Source organism: Pundamilia nyererei, unplaced genomic scaffold (genome assembly GCF_000239375.1).
Source record: "Pundamilia nyererei isolate P.nyererei 1_Seehausen unplaced genomic scaffold, PunNye1.0 scaffold00038, whole genome shotgun sequence".
Taxonomy (NCBI): Eukaryota; Metazoa; Chordata; class Actinopteri; order Cichliformes; family Cichlidae; genus Pundamilia; species Pundamilia nyererei.
In genome coordinates, this window is record NW_005187439.1 from 2,746,940 (window position 1) to 2,758,969 (window position 12,030).

A 12,030-nucleotide genomic window follows, 5' to 3' on the forward strand; every position below is an offset into this window, starting at 1 on the left:
AAGATTTCAGAACTTTTTCTAACTGCTTCTTTGTTTTACTTTCCCCAAGAACACAAAACCTGTGTAGAAAACAGAAACTGTCCTTGATTGTCTTTGTTTATTTATTAATTTGTATATAAAGATTTTGTTTTGCATTGTACATTCTCTCCTTTCTTGGTTATAGATTAATATATTCATGTATATATGAATAAACATTAAGTTTATAAAAGTAAAAGGACTTTCTGTGTCTCTTTTGTGCTTATTTTTAAGGAGAACCTCTATAAACTTTCATGATTTCTTTGGTTTGTTTTTTTTAAAACAGTACATCCTTGGTCGATTTTTAGGTATCGGAACATAAAACTGATCTGGCCCTTACTGGGTATTAAACTTGAGGTAAACAGAGCTTTTGATGACCAACATATTACATCATGTCAAATTCTATTTAACAATAATGAAGCCAAAATCTAGAAGCACTGTGTGGAAAAACTTCAGTAACTTGTAGAACCACCTGTAGCAGCGATAACTTTAAGACCTTATCTCCTAAATGACTATCCATCTCTCACATTGTGAAGGAATTTTGGCCCGCTCTTTTTTTATAACTTTCTTAAGTTCCCACCACAGCATTTCAGTCAGGTTGAGGTGTGGCCTGAGCCATTGCCACCCCTTGATTCTTTCCTTTTTCAGCCATTGTGTTGTAGATTTGCTGCTGTGCAAAGATGGCATTTCATACAGAGGAGTTAATGGTTGACTCAAAGACTGTAAGGGGCCCTGGGCCTGTGATAGCAAAACTAGCCTAAGTCATTAGCCCTCCACCACCATGCTGACAGCTAGTATGAGGTGTTTGTGTCCTCTTTGATGAGACGCACCTGAGTGCTTTCTACATGTGTCACCTCAAACTGGAAATCATGGACTGATGTCATAAAGCTGTTTAACACACTCAAAAATGCTAAACATGTACTCCTGTGTAAGATACAGGAGGTATGATTATTACCATGGTCATATTTAGGGTCTTCTTTTGTAAAATGTAGCATTTTCATAGCATGTCAATGGAAAATTATTATTTCATTTATTTTTGTGTTTTTGGGGATGATTTTCGATGCGGTGACACCTAAACAGAGCTGTTTAAATTGTCTCACTAAACATAAAAAAATTCAAATAGGCTGCTCGACGCGTATGTCCTACGTCATCTAACTGGGACAGAACGAGCTCGTCGTCACGTGCGCCTGCGCAGTGGCACAGAGCTTTGTTATTTCAGTATGGCGCTGAGCAAAACGTTTGGACAAAAACCGGTAAAATTTCAGCTCGAGGAGGATGGAGACTATTACATGATCGGATCGGAGGTCAGTATTTAACGTATTCGACAGTCTGTTGTTGTAAATATTTACGTGTTTGAACGGATAATGCCTCGTTTAATCTGGTGACCAATCCGTTAGCTTAGCTTAGCCTAGCATAGTTTAGCTAACGACGCCAGTAGCGCTGAAGCTCATTCATTGATTTCAGATCTGTTGCTAAATAATTTTAGAACCTTACCACCGGGGAAGAAAGTCCACCTATGTTCTGGTGTTTCAGATTGACATTTAACTTGAAAACTTGCACCCGGATGTTTGCTCGGTTTCTGCTCCCGAACTGCTAGTAATCAGCTGGGTAGTTAGCGGTGTTTAATATAACAAAAGAGATAATTTTACTCGATTTGTGTCGTTTCTGGGTCTGTAATTCAAGATAGTGTATCACCTGACACTTCACAGTGTTCTTACGGGTTTGTTGGTCTGTTCGGAGTTACGTAGCTTAAATGAACGTCGCACCGTTGTAAAATTGTAGGGCTCATTGTTGGCAGGGCAGGTGTTTTCCAGTACTTTTCCTACATCCTACCTTTCCAGCTTTTAGCTAGAAACATCTTCATGAACAGTTGCAAGTTTGTTCTGGAAGCTTAAGATTTTTCTGCATTCATGAAACAAGGCCTTTAAAAACGTGTCTTTAACATGCACATTGTAGGCTGGAAAAAAAGCAGCTGTTGATAATGCATATTTGTTTTCCTGGCACAAATGGAGGGTAGAAATGACAAAAAAATATCCAGAGAAATGGTGCAACTACTAATTGTCAGTCAATCAATAGTCCTGATTAAATTTACCGTAATATTTACATATTTAGGGATCATGACAGTTTGGTGACTAAAATGACAGAATGGGGCTGTCATTTCATTTAATGATTGCATTTCACAATGAGAATCAGAGACTTTATTAATCCCAGAGGGAAATTGAGTTGTCCATATGTCTGTTAGCAGCAGGAAGGAATGACCTCCTGTAGCGTTCCCTCAGACAGCGAGGTTGAAGGAATCTGTTGCTGAGAAAAAATTGTGTTTATCAAACGAATACTGTCTCTGTTATGTCTCAAAAGGTTGATTCTGTTCATCTGAACGTAGTGTTTTTAGTTGGAGAAATGTTTTGTCACTCATCCAAGTGACTTCTTCAGTCTCAGCTGACTGCAGGTTTCCCCAAACGTATAAACAGCACATTTGCACAATAACTAAAATCAGCCCACTGAATGACCAATGGGCTGTGAGGTGAGTGACGAAATGTTTCTCCCACTGAAAACGCTACGTCCAGTTGAACAGAATCAACCTTTTGGGATTTACCGGATGATTGAGCAAGCATCAAGACAGTCTCTGTTATCTATTCCTTTGTTAGCCATTAACCAACATATTGTTGGTTAATTTAACAATGGTTTTAAATTATTTGAATGCAAAACGTGTATTAGTTGTCAATATCTTATATCACCATATTGCTGCCTTCCTGTGTTTTACACTTCCTTTTAGGTTCTGGCACACAGAAATGAGCCAATTCCTGTTTATAAACAAAAATAAATAAATAAAAACATCTGTAGAAGTAGGAAGCATGCCATTACAAATCCCAATAACATACATATACACCCCAGTGTTATGCAGAGTGAGAGAGCATCATTATTTCTACCTGTGGTTTCTGGTTGGAGAATAAATCGAAACAGTCCATTTCCTGCTGCTATATTTACTTTTGCACTGTTCAGCAATAATGAGACCTGAATCTCTTTTGGTTTGGCTTTACTCTGGCATATGAACAACCCGATATAAGGGCAGGGCATAATATATTCCCCATAAAAAGTATAAAATATACAAAATACACTACAATACAAAAAAACTTCTTTTTTTTATAGTAAGAAATTACCTAAATGTGAAAACTTGTTATTGAGATTCTCTTCATGATCGCCTTGTCCATGTCTTTGTTTGTCCAGGTGGGAAACTACCTTCGCATGTTTAGAGGCTCCTTGTATAAAAGGTACCCGTCATTATGGAGAAAACTGGCGTCGGTAGAAGAACGAAAGAAAATCGTGGAGTCATCACACGGTCAGTAGAGAAAAGCTCGGTTTCCTCTGAGGGTCTTTCCAGATTTATGCAGAAATTGCTTGCAGTCCAGAGTCCAGGGGGCACTGAAGAGGTAGAACACAAAGAGTCTGAGTCAACCAAGCTGAACTTCTGCTTACATTTTATTTTTTTCTCACAGCACTCGTAATTTGTCTAAACTGAAATAAAGTGACACTTACGTCATTTAATCTTTCTTGCATTGAATGTGATTTTGCCCACAAAAGGATTTATGACAGGACCAGTACCTTGATGGTGACAGTTTTCCAACAATAACTTATTTAAATGTCAGAAGTGTTCATGTTCATCTGTTTGCTTTTGCAGAATTACAGATTTTAATCTTTTTTATTTACAGATGTGGTGAAGGTTATGTAATCTGACACTGTTTTATTTGTTCCGCTCAATCTCACCTTCAGTTCATTGGCTGCTGCTTCTTTGTTGATTTGAACAACCTCTTTCTTCTCATTCAGACCATGGCTACACTCAGCTGGCCACCAGCGTGACCCTGCTGAAGGCTTCTGAGGTCGAGGAGATACTTGAAGGAAATGACGAAAAGTACAAAGCGGTTTCTATCAGCACTGAGCCTCCCGCCTACCTCAGGTACCCCCATTACTTATAAAATTTACAAAACAGGACAACATCCCCTACTGTGTGTCATTAATGAGAGATCTGTTTTCAGTCACGTAGATAATAACACAAAAATATAGATTATGTTTTGGGTGAATCGTGTGGACATAAATACATAAATGTGTAAATAACACCTTAATATCTATTAAGGAAACAACAAACAATTGCATTAAAAGAGGAGAGGAGAGCGGTCCAGTTCAGAGACTAACCTTACAAACAGGAGGAGAAACTATCCGGAGAGACCGAGAACACTGGCTGTAAACATGCTAGCTTATTCTTTTAACATGATAATCCTTTGACTGACTCACTTTTGAAGCCATCCTAAAGTGGCTGTTAGAGGAAGTGCTGGCACTTCTGTCATATTAGCTTTTTCACTGGTTTTTGCTGCGTTTTTATAAAGATGTGCTGCACCAGGTATGCTGATCCACTTGTGAAGCCGTGCTCTTACAGAGTTTCATACACCTCCTCCTGCCTCAACCCTGCAGATAAGAAAATGTAGTCAACAAGGAGCTAGAGCTGTCATTTGTTTTGTCTGCTAAAAGGCCTCAAGGACAGTCGAGTCCTAAAGCTCCATTTAGGCTAACCCTTTCCAGGCCTCCCGGATAGGAGTCAATTCCAGAGACTCCATTAAATATATAACATCGCACTTTATTTACTTTAGATCCTAATCTCTCTGTGTTTGTTTCCCGCCAGGGAACAGAAGGCAAAGAGGAACAGTCAGTGGGTTCCCACGCTGCCCAACAGTTCCCATCATCTGGACGCCGTGCCCTGCTCCACCACCATCAACCGCAGCCGACTGGGCCGGGACAAGAAGAGGACCTTCCCCCTGTGGTGAGCATCGAGCTGTTGGAGAGACTGAAGAGCATTTAGTATTGGAGTGCACGAAAGTCAACACACATTCTCTCCAGTAGAAGATGTTATACTGTGGATCTCTGGCTAAAGTTTCTACGTTTTAATAATAATAATAATAATAATAATGGGATTCCTTCTTAATATCTTTGATTGTATCTGTCAAATACAGGTCATTTAAAAAGGAACATAAATAAACACAAATAAATAATTGTGAGGCAGATTAAAACAGATTTTAAATAATGTATTTCCAATAATGTGAAAACATGTATTTCTTTTTATTTTTGGTACATTTGACTTGTGCCGATTGATGAAAAGAGCAACACATCTTCTCTTTTAGCAAGGATAAGAAGGGTGATTTTTCTGTTTAAAGTTTTGTTATATTTAATGAAAAGGTTTTATTTTAATATCTGTTATGAATAATTTCTAATAATATTGAATTTGCATCTTCAGTGCTTGATGTCGTTGCACACAGAAGCAGATCTAACGAACTAAATTTTAGAGCAAAGACTAACTTACAGATAAAAGTTTTATGTTTAAAAATAAAATAAATTCTATCATTTATATCTTTCAGACCATCCGGATATTTAACTGTTGATTTTTATTTTCTTTGGTTATAATTTCTTATTTCTTGGGGTGGTTCTTTCCCAGCTTTGATGACCACGATCCAGCAGTGATCCATGAAAATGCCACTCAGTCCGAAGTCCTCGTTCCAATCCGCCTGGACATGGAGATTGAGGGGCAGAAGCTCAGGGATGCGTTCACCTGGAATATGAACGGTAACGTCACCACATCCTCTTAGCTTGGAAATTTAGTAAGTCAGCACGAGACTATAAACTTGTTCTCCTTTCCTGGAATTTACAGAGAAGCTCATTTCACCCGAGATGTTCGCTGAGATCCTGTGTGACGACTTGGACCTCAACCCGCTGGCCTTCGTCCCGGCCATCGCCTCCGCCATCCGACAGCAGATCGAGTCTTATCCGACAGACAGCCTCCTGGAGGACCAGACGGACCAGAGGGTGATCATCAAGGTGATGCTCACTCCACGTAAACGGACGTGTTCATACCTGTAGCACAGAAAAGTTTACCCAGTCTTCTTCTCTTCTTGTTCCAGCTAAACATCCACGTTGGGAACATCTCTCTGGTGGACCAGTTTGAGTGGGACATGTCTGAGAGGGAGAACTCTCCAGAGAAGTTTGCCCTGAAGCTTTGCTCTGAGCTCGGCCTCGGCGGGGAGTTTGTCACTACCATCGCCTACAGCATCCGCGGTCAGCTGAGCTGGCACCAGAGGACGTACGCCTTCAGGTACGGGATCACAGAGGCAGTCTAAGCAAGGCGAGAAAGCAACAGAAGATTTGTTGGAGAAATAACTAGTTTTGGTATTTAATAAATATCTGTCTAATAGTTTGATAAAATGATTGTATTCTGCTGAACATTACACATCCATGAGCTGAGGATGTGTGGCGTTTCATCACAGAGCCTTCATTGAAAGCTAAATGTTGTAAACGCCAATTCACCCGACTTGGATTTAAAGATGATTTCAATCCAGTTCAGGAGATAAGGATATGCCTTTCTTTACGTATTAATTACTTACAGAACCTTGAGGTATGTATAAGTATCTCCTGTGAGGCTTCAGACTGAGTCAGTATGTGACTCATGCAAAGCTGCTGTAGTAAAGTCAAAGGATAAAAAATATAGAGGTGGAAATGTGCAGAAAACATAATATAAAGCTGAAAAGACTATAGTGAGCTGATAAAACGGCACCTTTCCTTCAAAATGTAATTGGTATGTTATTTAATACAATTTATGGGAAAAACAATAACATGATGTTATACTATGTTATAGGCTGTAGTGTCATTTTATGACCTCCTGACAGTTTCCTTAAATCCAGAGGAGCAGTGAACAAAATTCCCCAAACACTGACACGTGAAATTGAGGACTTCCTTGATAATGTGGTATCCAGGCTGCCTGCAGCTCGTGGCCAAAATGTATGCGTACCCTTTCAACAGTGTTATTTCGTGCAGTTGAATGCTAGGAACCCTGCACAGCAACGATGTGCACTTACTGGATGAGTTTGGGTGATTTCATGAGTTGTCATCTTTACAAGTATTACATTTATTTTCTGATATTTGAAAGTCTTTAATTAAACTCTGAACTTGCAGAAACCCCGAGCAGCAGATAGTGTTGACATTTTTGGGTGTGTGTTTGCTGTTGGTGCAGTGGCCATCTGGCTGCGACCTTTGACCGGTCAGAAGTGGAAGGGTTTTGGATTCGGGTCTCTTTGGGTGGGGGCGTTTCCTCTGCCCTCGGTTGAAATGTCGCCGCCTGTCTGCTGCTGTCAGACGAGAAGTGATGAAATGTTTGAAACCCAGACGGCAGCGCTGATCTCTGTCACAGCTGGACTTCAGCTTTAGGACCGTTTGTTTTGCTGCTTCTTTCATGGCAACGAAGAGTGATTGATGAAGTGTTTTCACTGCAAACAGTGCAAAGAAGAGTCACACTGAACAGAGTTCAGCATCAGGGAGTGTGGTAACGAGCTGCTTCTGCCAGCATTTGCTCACGACGGCGGTCAACAGTTACAAAAACATGAGTTCAGGCCGTTTCGGTGCCTCATCTTCTCACGCTTGTTTCTACATCAGTTTTTGACTTCTTGTGATGTTTTTAAAATATCTGCAAAGTCAGGAATGTTATTTGTTTCATGATCAAAAACATGACAAACATGGTAGCTGCAGAAAACTGTATTTAGTTGGTGTAACGGAAACTGTGTCCAGTACTCGTCTTTGAACCTCATGACTGGAAAACATTTAAACTCAATGACATCACAGTGTGAGCTGCAGCAGGAAGCGGTCGTTGTAGTAACGGAAACTGAATTAAAGTCTCTGTTTTTTCTTTTGCAGTGAAAACCCTCTGCCCACAGTGGAGATAGCAATCAGAAACACAGGTGATGCTGACCAGTGGTGCCCCCTGCTGGAGACGCTGACAGACGCAGAGATGGAGAAGAAGATCAGAGACCAGGACAGAAACACAAGGTGGGTGTGGCCTGTTATTTTAAATCATTATTTGATTAGCTGGAGAGAGGAAAAAAAGGAGTCGGCTGATGAACTGAATCAAATAAACTCCAGAACGTGGATGAATGATCCAACCTCATCAACTGAAAACGAGACATCACTACATCCGATAGTTTGGATTCTGTCCCTGTTATCATGCAGGCTGACGTTGGCCAGCATCAGCCTGAAAAAAACACCAAATGATCCAGAGAGGAATCAGAAGTCCTGATGTTGAGCGTAGTTTTTCCATTAAAACTAAGCAAAGGTTAAATGCTAGTATTTATTTATTTATTTATTTTTTACAAGAATATCTTGCAGCCGTTAACGGTCCCAGCTTTTAATGGTGGTTTCTTACATGAATACAAGGTCGCTTTAACCCTCACGTTTGCCTTCGAGTGTCTTGCTTGAAAAACTTTTCACCGATGGTTGAATTTCAGCCAAACTATTCTAAATGTGAATATTTTATTTCTCTGTTTTGAGAAAAAGAAGTGTGGATTAAACAAAAAAACCTTTTTGGATGCCTCCACTGATGCTCTGTTCTTCTTTGCTGCACAGGCGAATGAGGCGACTCGCGAACACTGCTCCTGCGTGGTAAACAAAGCAGCACTGGTGCCCCCTACTGGAACAGCGCTCATACCATCGCAGTATGACATCATCTCGGTTTGCAACATCGGCCGTGAAGAAGCTCCTCCGTCACAGGATGGAGGGTTTTCCTGCTCTGCCCGGACCTCCGTCAGCTGTTCCCCATGTTGTTGTTATTTTTTATGATTAATATTGATAATTCTGTTCAGTTTGGCAAAGACCCTGGTAGGAAATTCGCCTCCTTTGTGTTTCCCTTTGACACTCAGCGTGGAGAAGCTGCTCTCTCACTTTGACCACTGACTGTCTTTACCTGACCACAGAGGGAGGGAAACACACACACCAGTCTCAGATAATATATTATGTTGTGTTTGTTGTCTTTTTTTGTACATTTTAATAATTCTTAAAAAATAGTAATAAAAAAGACAAAAAACAATAAAGCACTTGGTATTCTCTTTAGTTTATCAGTGAGTTTGCTGCTGTTATTGCTATTAAATCAAGTTATTTTGTTGTAGGTTTATATAAAGCTGAAATTTCCCAGGCATCGGCTTTAATTGAGTCTCCTTAAAAAGATGGAGCGAGCGATCATTTAAAGGATCATTACAGCTTGTTTAAAAAGTCAACATGCTTCTCATTTATGTCTTTATTGTGGCTCTGTGGGTCCTGCATGCTCTCTGTTGGAGAGTTTCAGGGTAAAAGGAGCCAAATGGTGCCAGTCTCCCCCCCCCCCCCAAAAAAAAAAGAATTCCTAAAAAATTCCCTATCAACCAGTTCAAATTGACTGTAGCTTAAATGTTTTCCAGTAATGGTTTTAAGGGCTCTCCTGGAGGCCTCCTAGATGGTCGTGGTCTTGTCCAGCCAGGACGGCTGCATAACATAGAAGATTATCTATGTAACACTTAATGTTTGGAGTTTCTATCCATAAATCCCCCATAAAATTCAATTTAAAAAAAAATAATTTGGAGATTTCTGAATTATTCCCCAAATGTCCTTTCATGTGGAAACAAACCAAAAAACAGTCTGACCCCTGACTTGATGCTTACGAGCAGCACTGTTGCACAAGATGATGAAGTGCTTGTTTTGTTGTCGGGGTCCCACTGAGGCTGGTTGCTGTGTTGTTGTGCTAAGCAGTTTCCATTTTGTTCCCAGTGTTTGAGTCACAAAGGCGGTGGGTGAAAGTGCAGCGTGTGCAGGGCCGTCGGCAGTTCAGTCAGGCAGCAGCAGAAAAGCAGAGCACAGTTACGGGTCAGTCCTGCTCCTTTCACTTCGTCCTCACCTGAGATTACACATCTGCTTAATAAAACGAAAGCAGGAGGTCAAAATCAAGATGCTCCACAGTTCAAATTACAGATTTGACAGGGGCCAGAACCAGCCTGCTAAAGGGGTGTCAAACATAAGGACTGGGGAACAGAATCTAACTGTCAAAGACGCCAGTCCGGCCCACTGAGCGGCTTTGGAAAATATGAAAGAGTGCATAGATTTTTAACTTCTGGCTTTATTTAAAGTTTTACAGCTTTTCCTCGTATGCATTTGTTTTACCTGGCCTTAAAAAGGAATGAGGCTGTATGTGGCCTAAGTGCGTGCGACACCCCTGATCTAGATCGTTTTTCTCTTGATCAACAGTGTTTTCATTTTTGTTTAGCTCAAAAGATTATTTAACAATTCTCGACCATCCATTTTCTCCTCCTAGAAATCAGCTCAGGTGATGTTTAGGACATTAAGCTTGCATGTAGGCACCAGTGCAAGTTTTGTTTTGGAGCCTTTTTTCCAATAAAGACTGGACATCGGTAAGAGATGTTGTCATTAAACGTGTTTGCGGAGTACGCTGGACTCAAAATCAGCTTTCCCAACTATAAAAAGAAGAAAACCAAGATCAGAAATTCACTGAATTGGTATTTATTGGTAAAATAACAAAAACAAACTTTAAAAAGAATTATTGGCATTCTCCTAATTTATTTGCAGTATTGTAACAGAGTTTTTCCTGCTTTTTTATTTTATTTATGTAATCGGTTCCATGTGTTCATCATATAATTTTCAAATTTTGTGTGATGGTAGATACCAATAACAATGCGAGCTGAGGAGAAACCATATCGAGTAATACATCATATATCATATCATATGAAAGGGCACGGAGAGAGCTGTGCAACAGGCTTTTTATTTTTTCAACATGACGCTTGCAACGTCACAACGATGCTACAACAGGCTGATGCCATGATACTGCAAGAAAAACAGGCTGACATCAGCATGTTGGAATAAAAACTTCATGAAACAATGTTTCAGTATATCCCTCGCCCTTCGGGGGGAGTTGCACTCTGGGTGCTCTTGTTTTATATTTGTGCTCATTTCTCCTTTTCCTGCATCATGTGTGGAGCAGACTGAGGTGAAATATTAACTGATGACAACGCGGTATGTTGCCATCAGTGTAAGAAAAAGTCCAAACAATCGTGGCATCAAACCAATGTCTCCTTACTGTTGACCTTATTACAGCGTCCCTCTGACTGAGCTCGTCATCCACATCATCTCACTCAACCAGTTTGCTGTGAAGTATAAAACCTGCACATGTACAGAGTAAAGCTGTTGGTGTAGCAAACTGGACCCTCCATGTCCATCCATAGTGAAAAGTTTTCAGCTTGTTCTTCCATTTCTGGTCCTTTTTTCTTGTTAAGGCAAATGAAAGCTCTGTGGTTACAATACGCTGAACAAAGCTAAATATTCAGTCTATACAGCTTTACAGTCCTGTGGCGGTCTGTGTCTGACTTTTCACAGCTCTCTGGGCTCTCAGTTGTGTTGCTCCCCATTCGGCTGCAGGGCTCCACCCTGCTGCTGCTCCTCCAGGAGGGGACGGTAGTCTGGGTCCTCTGGCCGATCAAACATGGCCCGTCTGTTAGGAGAGAACAAAACGACGCTTGTGTTCATTTTCACCTCATACCGTACCGTGCAAAACTCTTGAGTCACCTCACATTTCTTCATATTTGGATTCCAAGGAGTCAGACTTTTTTTATTGTGCCTTATCTTAAAGTGCTGTTGTCTATCCTTGTACCTGACCATTTTAAGGTTTCTCTTTGGTTTGCTAAGTTACTTAACAATGACGTGCTGAATTGTTTAAGCATAAAAAAAGCACAAAACTTAAGGCACCAATGTTGTGTGTACATATAACCCACAACTTAGCAAAGAACCAATTGTAAATGTTATCTTTAGGCATTTTGTTACTAGCAGTCTGTTACAAAAACACGTCATTTGTTCACATCTCTTTGACTGAAAATGTTGCAGTTTTGGAGGCATAAAACAGAGTTCACTAACAAGATGATTCCCAAAGAGCTGAAAACACATCTCAGCATGGTGTGCAGTATGTCCATAAAAAAAAAAAAGAAAATCTGAGGACACTGAACAAGTGAACAGTACCTAAAAGTCATGTATTTAAGGAATTGGAAAAAATACAGCAAAGACCTGAGACCTGAGAGATCTGATCCTTCAGTTGATCATTTACTGTTCACTGAAGCCTCATCGGAAAAGCAATTCTTAAGAATAGGAAACAGGAAGGAAAGTCTGAGGTATGCC

The 12,030-nt window shown here is 40.3% G+C and overlaps 2 protein-coding genes across 2 annotated transcripts in view; one reads left to right on the forward strand and one right to left on the reverse strand.

Annotated features, from left to right (window-relative positions):
* The first annotated feature begins 1,166 nt into the window (after positions 1 to 1,166).
* smarcb1a (SWI/SNF related BAF chromatin remodeling complex subunit B1a) lies at positions 1,167 to 8,838 on the forward strand. Its single transcript, XM_005730577.1, has 9 exons — positions 1,167 to 1,319; positions 3,244 to 3,355; positions 3,841 to 3,970; positions 4,691 to 4,828; positions 5,498 to 5,625; positions 5,711 to 5,877; positions 5,961 to 6,151; positions 7,744 to 7,875; positions 8,449 to 8,838. Exons 1-9 carry the CDS (start codon positions 1,236 to 1,238, stop codon positions 8,486 to 8,488), a joined length of 1,122 nt encoding a protein of 373 aa, XP_005730634.1. The 5' UTR covers positions 1,167 to 1,235; the 3' UTR covers positions 8,489 to 8,838.
* A 1,683-nt stretch (positions 8,839 to 10,521) lies between these two features.
* Positions 10,522 to 12,030, reverse strand: part of LOC102193076 (derlin-3-like) — a 6,087-nt gene continuing 4,578 nt past the window's right edge. Inside the window, exon 7 of the mRNA XM_005730578.1 lies at positions 10,522 to 11,353. Within this exon, the coding sequence (XP_005730635.1) occupies positions 11,251 to 11,353 (103 nt within the window). The 3' untranslated portion in view covers positions 10,522 to 11,250. The remainder of the gene's footprint in view (positions 11,354 to 12,030) is intronic.